This window comes from Dasypus novemcinctus, chromosome 17 (assembly GCF_030445035.2).
Source record: "Dasypus novemcinctus isolate mDasNov1 chromosome 17, mDasNov1.1.hap2, whole genome shotgun sequence".
Lineage (NCBI taxonomy): Eukaryota > Metazoa > Chordata > Mammalia > Cingulata > Dasypodidae > Dasypus > Dasypus novemcinctus.
In genome coordinates, this window is record NC_080689.1 from 64,696,276 (window position 1) to 64,718,133 (window position 21,858).

The window sequence follows — 21,858 nt, forward strand, 5'->3', positions numbered from 1 at the left end:
CAGGGGGTGGGGGGCGAGGCGGGGGCTGTCCTCTGAGGACCGCGCAGCGCAGGGAGGAAATCCCTCCAAGGACGGTCTGTGGGAGCCAGCGCTCACCTACGGGGCCTGCAGTGGCAGAGTGCGCCCGGCCCCTGGCACCGGCCTGAGGGTCACGTCACACTCTCCATCCTGGCCCCAGCCCCTCCCCCCAGCAAACGTCCCTTGAGCTTTGAGGGCACTGCCCAGGGCTTCCTCAGAGGCCCCTGGCTCCTGAATGAAAGGACCGATTGAACAGCTGCTGGAAAGGAAAACAGCAGCCAACATGAGTGAACCTATAAAACCCAGAGTGTTTATTTTCACTCCCAAACCCTAAACCAAAGCAATTCCTCCCCTGGACTTGACCTTGGGGTGGCCGGCGGCCGGAGGCTGTGCCCGGCCACCAGCTGGCATTTCTCTGAGGAAACTCATGGGTGAATCCAGAGCAGCTGGGGCCAGGGGAGGGTCTAGCAGAGTCCAGCCTGCCTGCCAGGGTGTCCGGGGCAGCGGGCGCCGTCCCCTGTGGTACTCGGGTACTTGCGGCTCCCGGGCCCCGCAGAGCTCCTCGGCAGGCCTTGCCCCACGGCCTGGGCTGTGCTCACGCGGCCCCTGTCAGGCGGGCCTTGGGGCTGTCCAGGAGCTGCAGCCGTATTAGCTTCTTCCCTTGTTTGCCCCAGAGCAAACTTGGACTTGGTAGGGGGCAAACGTGCCAGCCCTTGGTGGTGAGAGTGTCCCGCAGGCACCTGAGGACTGCACCTCGGGCAGGGCTTGGGTGAATGTGGACCTACGGAAAGCTGTGTGTGGGTGTGTGCTTGTGTGTTTGTGAGTGTGTATGGCCGGGGTGATAATTAGGCATACAAAATGTAAAAGAATGCTTCGTTCAAGGGACTTCTATTTTATTGAGATGGGGTTGCTCCTGATTTGGGAGCATGTGTTGTCTTTACCGGATTTACTTTGTACTGAAAAGATATGACGCTAGAAGACGTAGAAATCACATGTCCTCGACCTGTCTCCTTCTGCCACCCAATCTGGGATGGGTAGCATTGCCTCTCTCAGAAGCGACCCTTTGTTGTAGATTGATATTTCTCAGAGGGAACCGGGAAGGGAGCTGTCTGCCTTGCCAAATTATTCCCCAAGGGATTATGCTCGGCCCGCTCCCCGATGCTGTGGTCCGAGGAAGCCGTAGCTGAAGCTGCCACCAGATGGAGGACCCTGAGGCAGCACTGTCCTGGGGTCCCCACACTCCAGAGGATGGCCCTTAGCTTGGGGATGGGGAGGGGGTCCAGGAGCTCCTCTTTGAAGGTCTCTCAGGGCACTGGCCTCAGGGGTCCTGACTTGGCTGGCCAAGAAAACGAGAGAGGACTAGTAGACCAGATGCCAAATTATTAATTTACCGGTGTGGGGTGGGGAAGGAGAGGGACATCTTTCAAGAAAGGAGAAGTCCTGTGTCCTCTTCTCTGGTTGCCTGGCTCCCGGGAGGTCACAGCAGGGTGGTCCTGAGGGGTATTCCTTTCAGGCCAGGCCAAGGTGGCAGCTGATGAGCCACTGCTGCCCCACAGCGGGGGTCACCTCTGCAGTGGCCAGTGCTTTAGTTTCCCCCAGATCCACACTCTGTCCTGGGCGGTGCTGAGGAAGCTCTTACTCACCGGGCTTCCCATGCCTGGAATCCAGCCGCGGCCCCCTCTTTTTGAACACAGCCTTGTGTTAAGGTGGGTCCTGTCTGGGGATAATCCACCCAATGAGCTTAAGGAGGTGTTTTCCAAAGTGCATTGGAGGCTTGTGAAACGCTCCACTTAAAAAGGGTTCCTGAGTCAGAGAGACTGGGAAGCCCTGCACACTTAGAGATTTACAAGGCACAGTGGCACAGGAGAGGCCCTGAGACGGCTGCAGCCGAGAGGCCTGTCGAACCTGTTTAAATGCTCATTAGCTCTCCCGAGAGCTCACGTCTCGAACACATTTTGATCTGCAGGATTTAGTCCAAATTGCTCAGCGTGGAGGCAGGGCCGTGTGTGAGTGCTCCCCTCCCCCCTCCCCTGTCCCCACTGTCCTGGGACCTCCCCTTCCCCTCAGCCGTTCCAACTGCTTGCTGCTGGCCAAGGGTGCCTGCTCTTCCGCGCCTTTGCCTGGGCCGGGTGCCTGGAGCCCCTCTCCCCTGGCCTGAGTGGGCTGCCACTGCACTCCTGAGACTCAGGTTAAGAGTGGCCTCCTTTGGGCAGCCTTCCTCGACGTACCAGTCTGGTTGGGTACCTCCAGGACCTTGGCCACTCCATGATTAGGTCGCAGATCACCCTGTGTTAGAATCGTGGTGCGGTACAATTTCAGCCAGTGAGCGTGGTCCTGAGAGCCTGGCTTGCGGCTCAGTCTTCTTCAGTTCCTAGCTTTGTGCTTGCCCACGTGCTAGTCAAAGGGTAAACGTGTTTTGGAATGAATGCTGCCTCATAAATGAGGCAGGAGTGAATATCGTTGTACCTATAGCTTTTTGGTTAATTTGGATGATTCCCCAGAATGTGGGGAAAAGGGCATAACTATTTTTGTTTTTTAGGGCAGATGGCCCAATTACTTTCTTGAAGGGTTGCTAAATTACTGCCAGCCATAAAGGAGAGTACATATTTCACCAAATATTTGCCAACACTGAGTTTTATAATGTCAAACAATTTTTTTTTTATTAATTTTATAGGAGAAATCTTGCTGTCTTATAGTTTTAACTGCCACTGCCTTGATTCTTGGTGATCTACTCCCCCTCTCTCGATGGCCCTTTCCCTATGAGCATGGGACACTGGGCTAGGAGTCAGGGGCTAGCCCCGGCCACGTGTGTGCTTGGACTAGTTACTTAGTCTTGCTGGGGTAAAGCTCCCTCTTCTGACAAATGGGGATGTCCCTGCCTGCCCTGCCCCCATCCTGGGCACTTAAGCTGGTGGGTGAGAAGTGCTCCCTGGAGCTCCAGGAAGGGGGGTGGTCTGGGGAACGGCCCAGCCTGGGTGCAGGACTTTGGGTCCAGTAGAAGAATCACCTGCCTGGGGCCTGGGGCCCCGTGCTCCGCTCTCTTGTGGTGACGGGGCTGGGTAGGACCATTGTGTGCTCCTGCTGGAGTATCCTGCTGGGTCCCCAGAGATGGAGGCAGCCACCTGCCCCCACCCCTCCTGCAGGGGTGCACCCTGGGGAGAGCCCTGGACTGGGCAGACCTGGGAAACCCAGCCCCGCGCCTTCCCCTCCACCTCTCCCTGGGTGTCTGCCTGTCCCTGCTCCCGGCTGTCCTGGAAGAGCGATGTGTCTGTGAGTCTGTCTGGATTTCCTTCATCTGACCACCTTGCTCCAGCAACGCGCCCCCTCCCCGCCGCTCCTTTCTGGTTGGAGGGGCTGGGCCCCGTGGGGGGCGCGGCCAGCCCCGCTCACAGTAGCCCGGTTGTCTGAGGCCCCGGCCTGCAGGCCCCTTGCACACAATGCCTTTGTTGTGTGTTTCTTCCTCCGGATCGGAGGGCGGGGTGTGCCTGGGGGTCTGGGTGATTTTTGTTTGAAAGCCCCCTTCCCCCCGTGCTAAGCTCATTGCCTGCGCTGCCGGGGCTGCTGGAAGCAGTCGGGACCGCTCGGGGGGCCGGCGTGGGGGGTGCTGCCAGCGCCAATACCGCGTGCACAGCCGCTACAATGTGCAATTGTGATCTTTGTGTAAACGCGGTCGGTCTGGGGCCCGCACGCTTATAAAAATAAAGCGTTGGGAAGCACGGGGGGTGGGAACAAAGGGGGCTTTTTCGCCGGCGCTCTAATATGGTTTTATTTATCGGAACGCCCCCTCTTTCCCTTACTGGAACTGGGGAGAAGTTCTCTGCGAGCCGATGGTATCACAGCCAGACGGTTTCATTAAACGCACAGACGCCACTGGGCCCTGCCAGGGGTCAGGAAGGAAAGGGCTTGGGGCCAGGGCTGGTGCGTGGAAGGGGTCCTCATGCCAAGGAGGCTCCCACCGGGTGGGAGGGGGTGAAACGTGGTAGGCTTCTCCTGTGAGAGCCTCCCATTGCCCTCTGCTGCTCCCAGAATCAGGTTCAAAGCCATTTTCCTGCAAGAAGTCCTCCAGGATTACCCTGCAGGCTGACCAGCTGGTGCCCGGCTGGTGGCTGCCTCCTGTGAGCCAGGCGGGCCTCCTAGCTTGGATTCCCCTTCCTCTTTAAAACCCTTGGGTGACAGTGGCAATCTTGTACTCGGCTCCCTCCATTCCCTGGCGGGGGTCCTCCCTGCCCACCTCTTGTGTGACCACTCTGTGCCAACCCCGAGGCAGGGGCCAGGGTATGCCACTCGGTCTCCCTGTGGCCGGGGAGCCTGTCCTGTGTCCCTCCCCTCTGCATGGAAGAGCAGTCTCCTCGTCCTGGACATCCCAGCCCCCTTCTGAGGTTAGCAGGACACAGGCCAACACCCTCAAGGCCACTGAGGCTCCCCTGGGGTCCCCGGGGAGTTAGTGGCAGTGCTGGGGATGAAATGTGGGCCTCAGAGGGGACAAGGCTCTGCAGGAAGGAGGCAGGTGCTAAGGGTCTAGGGCATATTTTAGGGCATTTGGTGCTCATAGAAACCCAGCATCCGGCTGCCAGCCCTGCCTGCCCAGACTTTCCCTCAGCATCTGGTTCTTTTGAGCCTTCCAAAATGGCAACAAACCAGACCTTGCCCCCAAAAGTGCATGTCCTAATGGGACACGTTGGAGGAGCCCCCTCTTCTAAACCCTCTGTTCCCTCCCCAGTGACGTGCACTCGGTCCCGTAGGACCTTCTTGTGCGGTGGTTTTCAAAGCGTGGCCCCGGAGCAGCAGCGCAGCCTCACTTGTTAGGAAAACAAAATCTGGGTCCCACCCTACACCCACTGGGTCAGAAACTCTAGGGCCATCTGTGTCCACCCTCCAGGGGCTGCTGGTGTGTGCTTACATTTGAGAACCACTGCCCTAGAATCTGCTCTGGTGTCGGCCGTGTGCCTCTGGGGATGGCCAGAGTGTGGCTGCAGCTGTCAAGCTGGGAAGGGATTTGTGGGTGGCAGGGAGCTGGGTTCTTCTCACCCAACCCAGTGTTAACATCTCTTGAGTCCTTCTGCCCTTTAGGGCACAACATGTCCACATAAGTCCCTACCCTCTCTGCCTGGACAGTTGCTGTGGCCTAATCTGTCTCCAGGCCCCCCCTTCTGCCCCTCCAGTCTGTTCTCCACATGGCAGCCAAGAGTGAGCTTGTTGAAATGCAGATCTGATCATGTCAGTCTGACTGCATCCCAGAGCTCACCGAGAATCTCACCTCTAAGTGCCCTTCCTCAAGGAAGGAGATCCCTCTGTTACATATCCCACAGTGCCTAATTGCTGATCTTGAAAAGCACTGAGCAAAATTGTAACTTGGGTGGATAGCGTTTTGCTCCAATTGCCTTTTCAGTCCCTGGTACTGAGCCCCAAGCCTGGCAGGCAGAAGGCACTCCATCAATGCTTGTCGGATGAATGAATGAACGAACCAAAGCATGGATGGACCATCCTGGTGCTCACTGCCTCCAGCTGGCCCTTTCCCCAGGCGGCCGGCCTAGGAAGAAGCATAGCAGATCCCTGGGTCTCGTGCCCACTTGCCTGCACCCCGGCTCCATTTCCCCATGGCCGCCCGCCAACTGGTCTCACGGATCGACAGGGAGAGCCCCCACCTTCCAGGCGAAAAGGGGCTCTAGCTTGAATTTTATTGCTACGGAGCGGCAGCCGCAGCCCTGCTCCAGCTCTGTGCTCCCACCTGACTCCCGAGCAGGAGAGTCTCACGGTCCTGCTGTGTCCTGTCCCCTCCCCTGCCCTGTCCCCGCAGATCCCTACGCCATCGTCTCCTTCCTGCACCAGAGCCAGAAGACGGTGGTGGCAAAGAACACCCTCAACCCCACCTGGGACCAGACGCTCATCTTCTACGAGATCGAGATCTTTGGCGAGCCGGCCAGCATCGCCGAGCAGCCTCCCGGCATCGCGGTGGAGCTGTACGACCACGACACCTACGTGAGCCGGCCCCGCCTCCTCGCCCTTCGCCGCCCACCTCTTCCAGGGTCCCGGGGGAAGTGGCGCTGTGAGGAATGGGTCTATGGGGACTCTTGGCTCCCCAGCCAGATGGGTGCCCCTTCCCCTGCCCTCACCCCCGCTGGGACCGATGGCCTCTCCTCTGACCCCCACAGCCTATACAGTAATCAAAAACGATTTTAGAGCAATTAAAAATGGATTGCTAGCACATGTGCGGTGCCTGTGGCAGGCATTGCTAACCAAGCACAGTGGAGAGGGGACAGATCTAGAAAGGACCATTGTACTGGTTTTTCTCTGCTTCTAACTTGCTAATATGGTCCCAGGCCAGTTGCCCCCCTTCAGGCACCTGCTTTAGGGGTTGGCGCGGCCCCTTGGGGCCCCCAGTCTCGGTGGGAGCCAAGACTCACGCACAGAGCAGAGCATCTTCATGAGACAGGGTGTCCCCGAGTGCCATGTAGCTCTGTTGCGCACACAGGCCCTCTTAGCAGCACTGTCCAACAGAACTTCCTGAGATGGTGGAAATGTTCTGTAGGTGCCCTGTCCCACCCGGGAGCCACGAGCCACATGCGTCCACTGGGTGCTTGAAATGTGGCTAGGATAGCTGAGAACCTGAATCTTAGATTTTATTTAGTTCTAATTCATTAAAATTTAAATGTAAATAGGAACAGGTGGCTAGGGGTGCCTGCATTAGATAGGACTGCTCTAGAAGGTTCCCAGAAGGGAGAGAGAAGCTGAGGGTCAGGGAAGACCCAGGCCCTACGGAAGCCCGCGGGTGGCGTGTTGGGATGATGCAGCGGGTGCCTTCCAGCAAGGGCAGGCTGGCCAGGGGGAGTCAAGGGGGAGGTGAGACTCGGGAGGAGGGGAGTGGTGGGGTGAGAGCAACATTTTAAAGAGCAGGTGGGATACTACTGGAAGAGAGAGACTATGCCAGCCACGAGGCAAGTGGCCTGGGTGGGGGCTGCATTGGGACGAAAGGGGAGGGGGCAGGGTTTGGAAGAAGCTTTCCAGAAAGAGCATGGCATGACTGGATGCCAGGTATCCTGGGAGGTGTGGTGATGGTGATGGGGGACCGTGGGGCCGTTCGGGGTGCCAGAGGACAGCGGAGAACGGGACTGAAGGCAGAGGGCTGGGGCTGTCGACGTCAGCCTGGGAGTTACCCCTTGAAAGGAAAAGAAGGTGCTGGCAGAGGAATGGGCAGTTGAGGAAGAGCCTGTTGGGGCTGTTTTGAGAAGAGCAGGTGGCAAAGGGCATCTCTGAGGGCAGGAGAAGGGTGGCAGAGAGGTGGGAGACCTGGGAGGGTGCTGGGCCAGGGAAACTAAGCGGAAGGAGCCGGTGCAAGTGCTGGCTGCACGTTGCAGGCTGCGGGGGGCCGGGGGTCTGGCCCCAGTGCCACGAGGGATCCCAGACACAGAAGAGCCGTGGCCTCTTCTGGGTGGGTGGGCCGCAGGGTCCTGGGGCGAGCAGGGTGCTGTGCCTGTTGTTAACAGTTTAAACAGTAAATAACCGTGGCCCTGGGCTCCACGAGTGCTTCCCTGCTGTCCTGACTGCACCTGGTCTTTTATCAGTCCCCCCTGCCGCCCCAGACCTCTCCAAGAGCCTTCAGGGACAATACCTGGCCCACAGGGCCCTCCTGAGCTCTTCTGGTGTCATAACTGATGTCCTTGCTGAGTGGCCGGAACCCGGGCTGGACTGCTCCTCCTTGGGCTGGCGGCCACTTGGGGACACCCCCAGCTGTGGGCTGAGTGCCGGCAGGGACGCCACCCAGCCCCAGCCATGGCGCTCTCTGGATGGGGGCTTGGGCCAGGCATGAGGGCTGGTGAGGGCCCTGCACCACCTGGCCGAGCCCCAGGTCCCACCCACCCCCTGGTCCTCGAGGGAGCTAGCCACGGGCCCAGGTCAGAGGGCAGAGCTCGGGCCGGGCACTCTGCACAGCGGCCGAGAAGGGTGGAGGGCAGCCCTGCTGGGGAAATGGGCCAGGCAAAGGCCAGGGGGAGAGGAGCCTGCAGAGCCAGCCGGGCTGGAGCAGACGGGTGGGCAGGGGGAGCCAGGCAGGCAAGGAGAGGTGAGCGGGTTTCAGCGAGGGGCCTATCCTCTGGGCCGCGGGGAGCCAGGAAAGGGCTTGAGCAAAGGCACGAGAAGTTGAAAACACCATTTCAGCAAGACTCATTTACCCTGATGAATGCGATGTCAGTTTCTCCACCTGAAAAGGGAGGGGCTTTAAAGATGAAATGAAAGAGGAGATAGGAAAGTCCTTGGAAATGTCGAACACCCCCACTCCGGACGGAACTAGAGGAAGGCAGCGGGGCTACTACTGCTGTTCTAAAGAGCGCTGGGCGTGAATAAATTAGAGCAGATGAATGCTAGTTAGACAAGCAGAGGGACTTCTTGACCACGAGGAGAATTCAAACCCAGCACCATGTGCCAGCGGCCTGGGGTGGGGCCACCGTGCTCACACCCCTCCAGGGAAGCCAAAGCTCAGCCCTCTGCACGAGGAGGCTGCCCTGACTTCCGAGGCCCTTGGCCATCCAGGAGGCCGGGCGCTCAGGGGACACTGACTCTTTCTCCACGCCCGGGTCTAGGGTGCAGACGAGTTTCTGGGACGCTGTATCTGTCAACCCAGTATACAACGGACGCCCCGGCTGGCCTGGTTCCCGCTGACCAGGGGCAGCCAGCCAGCGGGTGAGCTGCTGGCCTCCTTTGAGCTCATCCAGAGGGAGAAGGTGAGGCCAGTCTACCTGGGAAGGAGGGAGGCAGGGTCCAGATGCGGGGGACATCCCAGCTCCCCCACCAGGGCCCTGCACTCGTGAGGGGTCTGCGCTCCTGCCCAGCCTGCTTTGGCCCCCTTGCTGAAGCCTGAACCAGGATGCTGTCTAATGCTGGGGTAGAAGGTTGGCCACCTGGCCCTGCTTGGAGGCCTGGGTCCTTTCTCCATCCTGATGGGCTTCCTGGGAGGAGGACTTCTGTGGGAGAGGCGGTGGCTTAACTGCAGCGTGTGTGTGTGTGTGTGTGTGTGTGTGTGTGTGTGTGTGTTGGGGCACTCCAGAACTTCCAGGCTCCCAGGCACCTCTGAGGATTCCTTAGGCCTCCAAGGACTAGAGGCTGCAAGGCCCTGGGCCCGATGGCTGACATCCTCCACCAGGGTTGTTCTGCGGTTAAAAATGTGTTTGCAAAATGTGGCGCATACACGCAATGAAATATTATTTGGCCATGAGAAAGAATGAAGTTCTGAAACAGGCTGCAGCCTGGAAAAACCTTGAAAACATTATGCTTGGTGAAGTAAGCAAGGCACATAAGACAAAAATAGTATGCTATCATTTATAAGAGAGGATGAGAAATAGCAAATTGGCAGAGATAGAAAACAGAAGTTACGGGCAGGGGGCTCTGGGGGGTGACAAGATGAAAAAAGACATTAAAAAAAAAGAAGGAAAAATTGTGTTCGCCTGCCGGGGCGGGAGAGGGTGAGGGGTCCTTGGGTGACCAGCTTGTGACCGAAGCTCGCTTCTGCTTTACCCCTAGCCCGCCATCTACCATATTCCTGGGTTTGAGGTGAGTTGCCTTTAGCTTTTCTTCTTCAGACTCCCTGTGGGTGCAGCCCCCTCCCAGGCTAGCCAGGGCAGGCAGGCCTCCCCACCCCCTACCCCCAACCCGCCTTGAGCTGTGACAGCTCCTTCCAGGAGGACCCCACTGGGGTCCCAAGGCAGGGTGGGAGGGGCCTCTCATGTCCCTCCAGCTCTCCCTGCCCAGCTGGGCCCCTTCCCGTCCTGCTTCCCTGAGAAAGCTGAGAGTCACAGAGCTCAGATTGCAGGGGCCTACAGGCTCCCCAGGCGGAGCTTTTCAACCCGGCCGTGCCGCTGGGCAGCTTTAGAATTTACCCCAGACCCCAGCCCAAGCGGAAGGAAACACGGCCTGTGGGGCGTGGCTCGAGGCGTTGGCAGCTTTTAAAGCTGCCCAGGCACATTTCACCGCGTGGCCCGGGCTGAGCACCTTGGTTTAGTCCCGCAGTTATCAGGGTGCGGTACCCGTCACCATCCCCGGCTGCAGCAGCGCCACCCCAGACGCTGTTGGAAATGCAGGCGCTTGGGGGCCACTTCCAACCTGCCAAAGCAAACGCTGAGGCTGAGCCCAGCACCCCGAGGGCTTCTGGGCACGCTCGGCTTTCGGTCCCACTGTCCCTCCTGTGACCCTGCTGTCCTAGTGACAGGGCCTTCAGCCCCTTCTCGTTGGCTCTCTTTCACTCGCTCGGGGGTCATGGTAGGAAATACAGGCCTTTCACTGGTCCCCAGGCTCATCTGATTCAGCGAACACTGCTCTAGACCAGGCTCTGTGGCAGCTTTGAGAAGTGGTCGTTGGGGCTCTTTTGGATCGAGGCAGCCCAAGCAATTTTTCAGTGTTTTTACCAGACAAGCCCTCAGTTGATCCCCCCGCCCCTTCCTGTCCCTCTCCGTCCTAGCTCCCTCTCCCTCTTGCCAGCCCCCAAGGATTCCAGGTTGATTCCCCCGGGGCTCCCCGAGTCCAGGTGCCTCCAGGGGAGCAGCAGCTGAGGGCATCTGCCTGCCTCCTCTGGGGCTCCTGCCCCAGGCCCTGGCCCCTTTCCACCACCCGCTGTCATTTTCTTTTCCCCCTGCCATCCCCAGAGACGCCTGGGCTTAGGCTTTAGGGGCCCCGGTCCTTCTGTGCCGACGTCCATCACACCTCCTTTCTTCCAGCCCCCGTGGAGGGGTGTGGCTGGAAAGCACGTGCCCCTCGATGGGAGCTGGTCCGCGGGGGCTCCTCTCAGGCGCGACACGTGGCGGGCTGATCTCGGCTGGCCTGCTTCTCCTTGTGGCTAACGGTGAACTCTTCTCCCCCTTTCCTCCCTCCACCTCTCCTGCATGTGGACTACCCCACGACTGTGGCGCAGGTGCAGGGTGCACCAGGGATCCTGGATGAGGTGAGCTGGGCCCTCATGCCTGAGGCTTGTGTGGGGGGTGGGTAGAGACAGAGGGAAGGTGAAGGTCAGCCTCTGGGCACGGCCCCGGAGCTGTCCAGGTGCCCCAGGGGGCGTGGCATGTGGAGACCCCCACAGTCTGCGTGTGTGCAGGGCTGCCTGCTGGGTGTGGGGCTGATTCTGGTCATCCTGTTGGGAGGCCTGACTCCTCCAGACTGCACAACCGGCAGGTCAGAGTCTCATCTGGTCACATCAGGTGGCACAGAAGGGGCCAGTGCAAGGGAGGGTTCTCTTGGTGGAAGTGGCATTAGCCAGACGTTGCAGCGCTTAGGGAGGAGGGGGCGCATACCTTTGGCCCAAGTGGCTGAGAACCAGTTTGAAGCTTGGCTGGTTGCGGGGCAAGAGGTGGGTTGGGGATTCCTAAGGAACGGAAAGAAGTTTGAGGTTTGCGTCCAGGTGACGCCGAGCCATGTGCGCTGCCCTGGGAGAGGAGGGACACTTTCCCTCTGGCCTCCTGTTCATCTGTGAGCAGATCCCATGAGTGAGCGAGGAGGCCGGTGTGGAGAGAGCCCTGGGTGGATGGGGCGTTGGGAAAGGGCAGCCACTTCCTGCCGTCAGGGAATCCCCAGGCTGGGAGTAGACACCGTTTGACATTTTCGGTGCAATTTGGAATTGAGAGAGCGGGGTCAGGATGTGGGATCCACAGGCCCCGTGCCCCTTACCTCACTTCCTTTTTGCTCCCAGACCAAGGTGGGGTCCGCCAAGTGAGCTGGCGGTAATTGCGCCTGACAGGCAGCCTCCTGCTTCTGGCTGCAGTTGCAAAAGACTGCCGATTTGGAAAGGGGAGCCGAGTCCCGTCCAGGGAAGCAGCACGGAGCCCTCTCTCTTGATTGAGAGCACTCCGTGGCCAAAACCCACAGCCTGTTCTAAAGAAGACCCAGGCCAGGGATGAGTTATTAAAAAAAGTTAAAATCCTTAATAACTGGATTTATAATATATAACCGTGGAGCCTCAGATTCTGAGGGCTGGGCTCTTGCTGCGGTCGCTTTGTCAGGAGACAAATCAAAGCTGCAGCTTTGGGGCCAGACCCCAGAGAGGGCCAAGTGTCCTGCTGCAGGTCCAGCCAGGCCACAGGCTGGGGAGGGGTCCTCAGGAGCAAGTCCTGGGGGTGTCCCAGGCCCAGGGCCGGCTGAGCCAGCAGGTTCAAAGGGGCTGAGGTCCAGAAGGTTGTCTGGAGGCAGCAAACGGGGGATCAGCTGGTTCAGGGACAACCCCGGGAGATGGCCTGGTGACCCCCCATCTCTGGACCACCCCCCTCCCCACAGCCCTAGAGTCTCTAGACCAGTCCACTCCCCCCTCCCCTGATGGCCAGGCCTCATGGCAAGCTACTGGGACCGATGTGGTTTTAAGATACCCCAGGGAACGGGCGGAGGCAGGTTAGTTCTGCTGCTGCTGCTGGACCTGCAGGAAGCCTGGCGCCTCTGACTGAGTTCTGTCTTCTTGGCTGTGGCCAAGTGCCTGCCTTGGATCCCCCATCAGCCCCTCCCAGGTTCCCAGGCTCGATCCCTGAGCGCTGCAGCCTCTCCAGAGGGCCTCACAAAGCCTAGCCTAGGGGCAGGCCGGAGGCCTTGGGAGCAGAGAGGGATGGATGGGGGTGTGCAGTGGGCAGCAAGGCGCTGGGGGAGCTGCCAGTCAGGGGGCTTTGGGAACATTTGTCATGGGGTGCCTGGAAGAGAGAAGGGCCAAGAGGAACGGGCGGGACAGGTGGATGGCTGGAGGATGGCCTCTCCTGGGGGGAGTGTGCTTGCACGCACCTGCGGGCAGGAGAGTGGACACACGTGTAAGTGGACGAGCTGAAACGCTGTCTATGCTGAGGGCTCTCGGGAGGACGGTAGGGGACGGCTTCCTGGGAGAGGGAGCACGGAGCTGGCTTTGAAAGCAGGGACTGGCAAAGGGGCTGAGGGGCAGCCTCTGTCTGGAGGGGGCTCCCCAAGCAGCAGTGCCTTGGGGACGTGTGACCGTCTGTAGGGGCAAGAGTTCCCCTCTCTCGGGGTTCCGTGCCCACCGAGCACCTCCCTCTCTGGGGGGTTCTGGTGGGAAGGCCGGGGGGCTGTTGTGTTGTGTCTGGGAGGCTTTGGGGAGGTGGAGGGAGGCCCGGGCCGTGGAGAGGGCGGCGGTGGAGTCTGCCTTCTGGACCCCTCGCTCTGCTCCCAGCCACTGCCTTCCCCTTCCCATGCGCCCTTCGAGTTGCACTCTTCCTCTGCGCTCCTTGGCCCCAGCTCCGGCTCCCTCTCTCCCTCCTTCTCCCCGCCTCTTCTTAGCCCTCTGTCTCATTTCTTTTCTTTTATGTCTGGAGAACAAAGGCAGTCCTCACTGCCAAGGGGAATGAGTTCAAAGAACCGGCAATTTTAGATTTCCTGAGGACTGGAGAGTGTGTGCACGCACGTGTGAGCGTGCGCGAGTGTGTACACTGGAGGGGACACCCCGCACGCCTGCGCGGTCCGAGAGGCGAGGGCGGGCTGCTGAACAGGCGGGGCCCCTCAGGGTGACGAGGCCTGTGCAGGGGAGGGCCCCACCTGGGACCCCGAGGGCGGGGACAGGGGGCTGGCAGGCCGGCTTAGGGGTCTGGCCCCTGGCTTCTCTGCTTTTCTCCTGCTCTGCCGCTGGGGACGCTCTGCAGGCACCAGGGGTCAGCCTCGAGTCGCTCAAGCCGCCCCTCCAAATCCCGGGGACGGGTGTGGCTTTAGCCTGAGACTACCTGAGGCGATCTCTCGTATCTCTCCAAACACTAGAAGGCCAAGTTTGGTGTTCTGCAGTCAGAAAAATAGACCCAGCAGCCCCCCTCCCCCATCCCTCCCTCCAGGCCTTAATTTAAAACACTGTTTTTCCTGGGAAGTGTAATTAGAGCAACATGTTGTTCCTAACGAGCTGGGTGGGGCAGGCAGACGTGGGAGCCCTCCCAGCCCGCCCGCTGCCCCCGCCTGCTGCTCCCCAGCAGCCGGGAGGTGACCGTCCAGAGGGACCCCGAGGGCCCCCTGATGGGTGAGGTGGGGGTCTCCAGGCTGCTGGTGACAGGGCCGACCTAGGGGGCTGGACAGGCTTGCCAACACTTCCCCCTCCCCTGGAAACGAATGCCTGCCCAACGTGGTGGCCCCCGGGCCTGTGCAGGAAGCCCCCTCACAGCTTGGGGCTCTCACCCTGAGTCGACTGGCGAGCAGGATGGACAGACTGAAGGGCGGACCCTGCTCTGAAGGGAAGAGGGACCCGTTTGTCCACAGGGCCTCCGGTCTGAGCTGGCATGATGCCCGCCCTGCCCACCTGTCCGGGCCTGCCCCACGTCTGGGGAGGGTGGGCTGGAGAGCGAGGAAGAGCCTGGCCAAACGTGGCTCCCCCTAATCGGCCTTGTATTATACGGCTGCCTCTAAGGGTGGTCCCAGAGACCCCCAGCACACGCAGGCCAGCGAATCAGGATGTCCTGGTGGCACTTTCCGTCTGTAGCCACCCCCTCTGCTGAGCCGCTTCCCCAGTTCTGATAAAGGTCACCGCCGCCCTCTCCCACGGAGACGCTGTCCAGGAGTGAGGGCGTCCCACCCCTCAGGTGGACTGGGCTGGAAAACACCTGAGGAGCCTGGCGGCCCCGGCTGGTGGCTGGCCAGTTTTGAAGGGAAGGGAAAGAAGCCACAATTTCAGGAGGAGAGGCGCGTCGGGCGCACGGATGGCCCGAGAAGGGAGAGGTTGGGGACGCGGTTCTGGAGCTGAGGGGAGATGTTTGGGAGCAGAAGGCCTGTGTCAGGGCTGGGTGGGTGGGGGGGGCTTCTGGGGAGACTCAGCAAAGCCGAGAGTAGGAGCCGCCGGAGAGGCTGGAGGGACTAACGTTGCCGACTCAGGGCCTTTCAGGAAGGAGGCCGAGGCCGGCCGGCCCGATGCACCTGACGGGTGGGCGAGGAGCTGGGGGGCGTCCTCTGGGTGCAGCTACAAGCAGGTAACAAGCGGCTTTGGAGAGAGAAGCTTCAGGGGCAGAAGCAGAAGGCGTGGGGCAGAGGCCAGAGTGGAAGTGAGGGAGAACGGTCCTTTTCAGGAAGGAGGGAAGAGAGGGAGGCTGCAGTGAGGAGGGTGTGGATGGAAGTGCGAGCCTGGCGAAGGGAAAGATCTTGGAGCTAGAGTGGAAGATCGGGGAGGACGGGATCCGACAGGGCTGAGGGAGCCAGAGCGAGTTTATGCGTATACTCTCGGTGAGGACGCAACGGGCTCCCGGAGTGCCAGCGGGAAGGGGCAGGGGGGCCGGGGGTCAGCTTGCGGGTGGGGGGAGAGTGGGCCACGGAGGCAGGGGTCCTGGGGAGGGGTCCTATGGAAGGCCTCAAGAGCGTCCCGGGACCCCTGAGGACAGGGAGGTGGACAGAGGTGGCCTTGTGCTCAGGAAGCTGCCCGGCGGGCGCACCTTTAACCGCTGTTTCTGCTTGTCTCTCTCTCCTGCCTCCGCTGGCCTGGCCCGCCGCAGCTGTGTGCACCTGCCTTCTTCCTCCAGGGCCTTCTCCAAACGGTACTAGAGCTTGACCTCCTCCAGGTTCTTCTTTCCCTCTCCTCTTCCTCCTCCTCTGGTGAACAGGTCCTTGGAAACGGGGAGCCAGGTCCTCATGAATAGATAGGAATGCCATCACCCCAGAGCTCCAGGAAGCCTGGAAGGAAAGATGGACGGTGGAAATAAGGGATAAAAAGAAAACAAAGGGACGTTGCTCAGAGAGGAATGCTCTGGAGGGAAATGCACTTGTGGTTTTCCTTGATGCTTGAAGGGTGGCGGCCTGGTGAGAAAGGTGTGGTCTTTCTATCTCTCCACCCACGGGAGCTTGGGCTGTTCCCTTCCTGACCCTTTCCTTAAGCCCCTTTTCCTCCTGGGTGCTTGGTGTGGGCCCACATGGGGTTGGGCATCAGCCACAGGCAGCCACGTGTGGCCATGAGCAGCCTCTGGGCACACCCTTCGTTTGAAGAGACACCCCCTGTCTGCCAGTGGCGTGGCGCATAAGGATGGGCATTGAGCCAGGGTTCTCCCTGGCATCTGGGCCCTGTGCTGGCTGTGCTGGCCCTGCCTGCACTACCCCAGGGACCACTCACGTAGTGGACTGCTGTGTGCACGGCGCCCCCTCCAGGTAGCCTGGTGTATCACCCTCCTCTGATGGGATCTCATCTCCTAACCTGTCTACAAAGGCAGGTGCTTCCTTATATTGTGCCACCTACCATGTGAGTCTGGAGGAAAGTGACGGGTTCCTTCACTCTGTGTCCTGGTGACTTAGGGAGGATTATAAAGCCAACATTGTTCTTAGAGATGCTTCCAGCCGTTCAGCCATCTTCAGGTCATCTTGAGGAGGTCAATCAACCAAAATGGCCAAGATAATGCAACAAGCACAGTAAGAATTACTGTACTTATTAAGCACCTCCTATGTGACAGACACTCTACATTTGTTCTCTCATTTATTCTCAGAGCAACTTTACATGAGTATATACATTTTACCCTTTATAAGGATATTATTACCCCAGATCTTCACAGGATGATACTGAGTCTCACCGGTTGAATAATTGGCCCAAGATCAAACAGTTGGGAAGCAGCAGGCCTGGAAGTTGAACCGAGGTTTGTCTAGAATAGAGTTCCTGATCACTGCTGGCCAGGGAAATGCAGCATCTTCCGGAAATCCTTTGGCAGGAGTGACGGCTGGGATTGGCTGAGAAGTGATTGGTAGAATCTGGCCTATTTCCCTGTTCCACCTGCTCCCACCATCCAATTCAGGGCATCCGTAGATGGATACACCACCCTTCGAGAAGGAACTCAAAGCAAATCTGCAGTCTATGAAATGAGATTACGTGAGGCAAGCTCGTTGAAGTGTCCAGCACAGCCTTTTAAATGATAGTTAGCGTTGACTGAGTGTCAGGGCCTCCACGTGGAGACATGCAGGTTGTGTGCTGCACAAGGCACAGTATCTAGTGGGGTGCAGTTTTCAATGCAGACATCATATATTTGTATTTTCTATGAAATTTTCCAGTAGATGGCAGTAACATGTCTTGGTCTAATAAACTAGGAAAATGTGATGATTTTCTGACATGGAAGTAAAGAGTCTTAAGAAAAGGACATCTTTCTCTAATTGCCACAAAGGCACCACGGGAGCTGGTATTGGTCGTTCTATTGCACATTTGCAAAAAAGGTATTCTTCTAAATGTTGTACTGGTGTTGACTTCTTCAAGCCTCATACTAACCTGTGGAGGCTGAAATCATTTTAATATCCCCTTGGATGAAAGAGTTGAGCACTGGAGGTGTGAAATTATTTAACTGAATAAGTGGCAGAGATGCGATTCTCACCCAGAGCCCTTGCTGATCACTGCTCTAGCTTCCCAGGACTGATCCACGCTAGTGGATCCCCCTTCCTGCTCCCCAGTGTAGTTCGTCGTAATCCTTGGGGATTCTTGCCCAGGCCTTTTGGGCTAACTCTAGAGCAGTGTTGGCACGCACCTGGATGCAAGGCCTTCCAGGCACGCTCCTCCCACTTGTAAATTGCTCTGTTCTTTCTGGCTCACAGGACAAGCCCTCTGTCCTTGTGGTGAGGCAGGTGGGATGTGGTGCTTTGGGGCTGCAGGGTGTGTGGGTGCAGTAGAGCTGTAGCCCCAGGGCGGATGGTAACCAGGGAGGGTGGAGCCAGGAGGCAGCAGAACCAGCCAGAGGGGGGATCAAGGCCCTCTGTGGGAGGTGCCAGGATGAAGAGGGCCATGTATGTGTGAGTATGTGTGTGTGTGTGTTGGGGATGGGAAAACCCTGAGCAGCTCACAGGTGCACCAGAGCCTGCATCCTGGGAGGAGGGGTGACTTGGGACTCATTTGAAATGGACAAACCCTGGGCTGAGGAGTTTGAGTTAAGATCTAGGAGAAGATGGTGCTTGGCTCAGGCTGACTGAGCGCGTTTGTCTCTGCCTGTCTGTTTGCCCACTTCTCTTGTCCCTGTGTCTCTCCACGCATGTCACTCTTCCTGTCCCCTCTGTCCTCTTTTCTTGCCTCTCTGCTTTGGTCTTCCTCCACCTGCTGTCCCCTGCAGTCGGAAGACACAGACCTGCCCTACCCACCACCCCAGAGAGAGGCCAACATCTATATGGTTCCACAGAACATCAAGCCTGTTCTCCAGCGGACGGCCATCGAGGTGAGCCCCTGGCAGGGTGCTGGGGCCGTGGGAGCCGGGCCCTTCCCCTTCCTGGCCCCGGCCCAGTGGGCCCAGGTCCTGGGGCTTTTCCAGCCGCTGTCCTCATTCGGTGTCCTCAGATCCTGGCCTGGGGCCTGCGGAACATGAAGAGTTACCAGCTGGCCAGCATCTCCTCCCCCAGCCTCGTGGTGGAGTGTGGGGGCGAGACGGTGCAGTCCTGCGTCATCAGAAACCTCCGGAAGAACCCCAACTTTGACATCTGCACCCTCTTCATGGAAGTGGTGAGCCCCCATCTCCCTGCTGGCCCTTCCAGAGTCCTGGTGGCTGGAATTTCCTTACGGCACCAAGTGGCCTAGGGGTTCTGCCCTGACTCCCTGCAAGGGCCCTGGGCAGCTCACGGCATCTCTCTCCTCGCTTTTCCTGTTCTGTAAAATGGGGAGGAAATGCTCACACTCTCCACTCTGGAAAAAGTTCAGCCTGTGAGCAGCATCCCCCCCACCCCCCCCACACACAGTGCCATATCAGAGGCAGTCCCAGGGTGTTGCACTGAGGCTCTTTTTCCTTCTGGGCAGGCCTCACCCCCTCGGGGGTTCTCCAGGTCTCCGACCTGCCGTGATGCCTCCAAACCTTCCCTGACCCGGTCCCATTCCCAGCCGGGCCCCCCAGAGGAGCACTCTCATCATCCTGCTTGCCTGGGTTGGGGCCCCCAGAACTCTCCAGCTCCCTTGGCTGCTGGGGTCTAGTGACCAGAGTGAGGCAAGTCGGAGGAAAGGAAAATGGTTTGCAAGATGAAAGTGCTATAGAAATTCCAGGCCAGTGGCTGTCAACAGGAGCCTCCTCTTGGCCCAGCCAAAGCTGCCACCGAAGGAGAGCATATAAATTATTTCAAGTTGTGTTCAAAGTGCTTTCTGGTAGTGGTGGTGGGGGAGGCGGGTAGGAGAAAGAATCTGGGTTTGTAAGCCAACTCTTGAGTATCCACCTGGGGGGGAACTGTCTGCAAGAAGTGTTGAGTCCTGGGCCAACTTCTCCCCGCATCCCCTCCCCAGCCAGTGCGGGGTCAGGGAAAGCAGGCTTGTTTTAACTTCGGGCTGAGCTGGATGGATTTGGAAGGCAAAGCTGTGGGGAAAAGTCAGCCCCCACAAATGGCATTTGAGAGGCAGATGGAGAAGGTGTGTGGCTTCCCTCCCCCACTGGCCAGATCCTGGGCTCGGTTAACCGCCATTTTGGATTTATGACTCTTGGGGATTGCCTGTGGGTGTAGAGTCATTCTCTGATCCTTGGGCTTGCCCCCACAGCTTCCCAGACAAGGCCTCTAGCCTGAGGCTTCTCCCCTCTCCCTTATTCCCCACAGATGTTGCCCAGGGAGGAGCTCTACTGTCCCCCCATTGTGGTCAAGGTCATTGATAACCGCCAGTTTGGCCGGCGGCCCGTGGTGGGCCAGTGCACCATCCGCTCCCTGGAGAGCTTCCTGTGTGACCCCTACTCAGCCGAGAGTCCATCCCCACAGGGTGGCCCAGGTATGTGGGGGCTGGCCAATGATGGAGAGGGCCAAGGCAGAAGGCCTCAGAGCAGGTGTGACTTCCCAGATGAGATGCTCCTGAAGGTCTCTGCTTCTGGGACCTGAGTGTAGAGTGCTGTTTATGTTCAGCTATACCAGAAGGGCAGAAACCTCACCTTCCTCAGGGCAGAGGCTGGGTGTGGGCTGGGCACATCTCAAAGGGCAGGTGACTGATGCCTGGGGAAACTGAGAGGAGAGGGCTGGAGGGGCGGCAGCAGAGTTGAGGATGAGAGACAATGGGGGTGGGGTGGGAGGAGGGAAATGCAAGGCAGAGAGAGAGAGAAAATTTGGGGGACGGGGAATGGGAAGAAATGTGGGAGGAAGAGAAAGTCAAGAGCGCAAGGAGCGTGGAGAGCAGGGCCACGTCTGTCAGCTCCCCGGCTGAGTCTTTTGGCTGACAACGGGTGGGCCCCTCGAAAGAGCCCCTTCTCAGGCCTGGATGCCGCTCTCCCCCTGCAGACGACGTGAGCTTGCTCAGTCCTGGGGAAGACGTGCTCATTGACATCGACGACAAGGAACCCCTCATCCCCGTCCAGGTAGGATGGGCACTAGGTCTCCGGGAGAGACCCTGGCTCCTGCCAGAGCTGGCCTGGGTTGTTGCCTCCTTGCCCCTGTCCGTTCCTCATCTCTTCCTGCTCCTTCTGCCCTGCCCCTCCTTGTCACACAACCTGTATGACTCGTCTCCTCTGTCAAGGGTGGCCGGGCACTGTACAGATGGAGAAGCTCAGGTGGGGAGCTTGCAGTCTGGGGGGGCAGGCCTGCTCCTCTGGGCAAGACCCAACCCTTTTCCTTGGAGTGTGGGAGAAAAATGATGCCTCTGCCCTGGATGTTGTCTTGAGGTCTTTCCCCTGGAGATGCTCCAGGAGGTCAAGGTCATGGGGAGAAAATGAGAGAGAAGGGAGGCAGGAAGGGAGTGACTGGGGTACCCCATCCCCCAGCCAGAATCCTTCCTGGGGGACAGATTCATCTCTGGGCTTGTTCTGGTTAGCAACTTTGAGGTCTCTCAGAAAGGGGGGCCTGTGTTCAAGCCCATAATCCTTGTCCCCCACATTCACTCCATCCTTCTGGAAAAGGAAGGGGGCAGGGCAGGAGGGGGACCTTATTCCAGGGGTATCCAACCCTCTTGGATGTTGGCGCTATGGACTGAGCAACCTCGAGCTGGCTGGTGACCCAGGGGCAGGTGCCAAATAGCATGGCAGAAAGACTGTGGCATCTTTTATGCAGGGAAAAGACTCTCCCGCCTGGGGCCCTGGAGTGGCTCCAGATCCTGCAGGGCAGAGACCTGGCCCCAGCCCGCCCCGCAGTGGGGATGGAGAGGGCTGCACGGTGAGCACCAGCCGTGGCCTCCCCATCTGCTCCGGGTGGTCGCCCTCCTCTCTGGGCTCTGAGTGCTTGTATCAGCCCAGCATCCTGGGGCTCCCAGGGCTTCTAGGCACCCCGAAGTAGCTTGTGCCCTCTGGTCAGCAGCTTGTTCATTCATGCAGTGAGGGGGGTGGCACCTCAGGAGAGTTCTGTTTTCTTTAAAACATCAATCAAATAATAGCCTTGAGAGCAAGAGAAAACACTTGGGTGGCACTCGGTTGGCCTCAGCTTCCTTGAAACAGCTTTGAAGCTGTCCCTGGAGCTGTGTTTCCAGGGGCTTTCTTCTGACCCTGATTTTTGCTCCTCTCTTATCTCTCATCTTTCTGCCACTTCTGGAGGAATGTGTCTGGCATTCAGTGCTGTGGCCTTGTTGCCGCCGAGACAGGAGGCCTTGCCTGGTAGTTTCATGGATGCTGTGTTGTCCTCAGAAGGGCTGAGTTTTCCCTGCCCTGCTTCTCCAGCCTCCTTGACTCTCCACGGCTCTGCCCCACCGTCCTTTCTGTGGAGGGGACCTTCTGCCCCTGTCCTCTTGGCTGACTCCTGGTCATTCCTTAAGACTCAGTGTGGTCCCCTCCTTCAAGGAGTCTTCCCTGTTTTCTCCCCTTCTGCAAGTGCTTGTCATTGCCCCTGCCTTAGGCCCTACTTGTTGCTGTAAATATCAGCATCTATCCTAGACTCAGTTCAGAGCAGCTACTTGGGCTCATTCCTCTTTGTATCCTCAGTGCTTAGGACAGAGCCTTGGTTGGGAGAAGATGTTCGATAAATGTCTGCCTGGAGGGGTGGATGGATGGATGAATGGACAGACAGATGGGTAGAGGGATG

General features: G+C 58.8%; 1 protein-coding gene across 25 annotated transcripts in view; it reads left to right on the top strand.

Moving 5' to 3' along the window:
- DYSF (dysferlin) overlaps window positions 1-21,858 on the top strand; it is a 224,002-nt gene that overhangs the window by 133,836 nt on the left and 68,308 nt on the right. For 15 of the 25 annotated variants that reach the window (XM_058278903.2, XM_058278900.2, XM_058278895.2 and 12 more), the window contains 8 exons: window positions 5,816-5,997; window positions 8,595-8,735; window positions 9,532-9,561; window positions 10,916-10,945; window positions 18,015-18,116; window positions 18,236-18,397; window positions 19,468-19,633; window positions 20,134-20,210. In XM_058278903.2, coding sequence (XP_058134886.1) covers window positions 5,816-5,997; window positions 8,595-8,735; window positions 9,532-9,561; window positions 10,916-10,945; window positions 18,015-18,116; window positions 18,236-18,397; window positions 19,468-19,633; window positions 20,134-20,210 — 890 coding nt within the window. Of the gene's footprint in view, window positions 1-5,815; window positions 5,998-8,594; window positions 8,736-9,531; window positions 9,562-10,915; window positions 10,946-15,440; window positions 15,483-18,014; window positions 18,117-18,235; window positions 18,398-19,467; window positions 19,634-20,133; window positions 20,211-21,858 lie in introns of all 25 variants that reach the window. The other 10 variants (XM_058278898.1, XM_058278887.2, XM_058278891.2 and 7 more) reach the window with 3 other exon arrangements.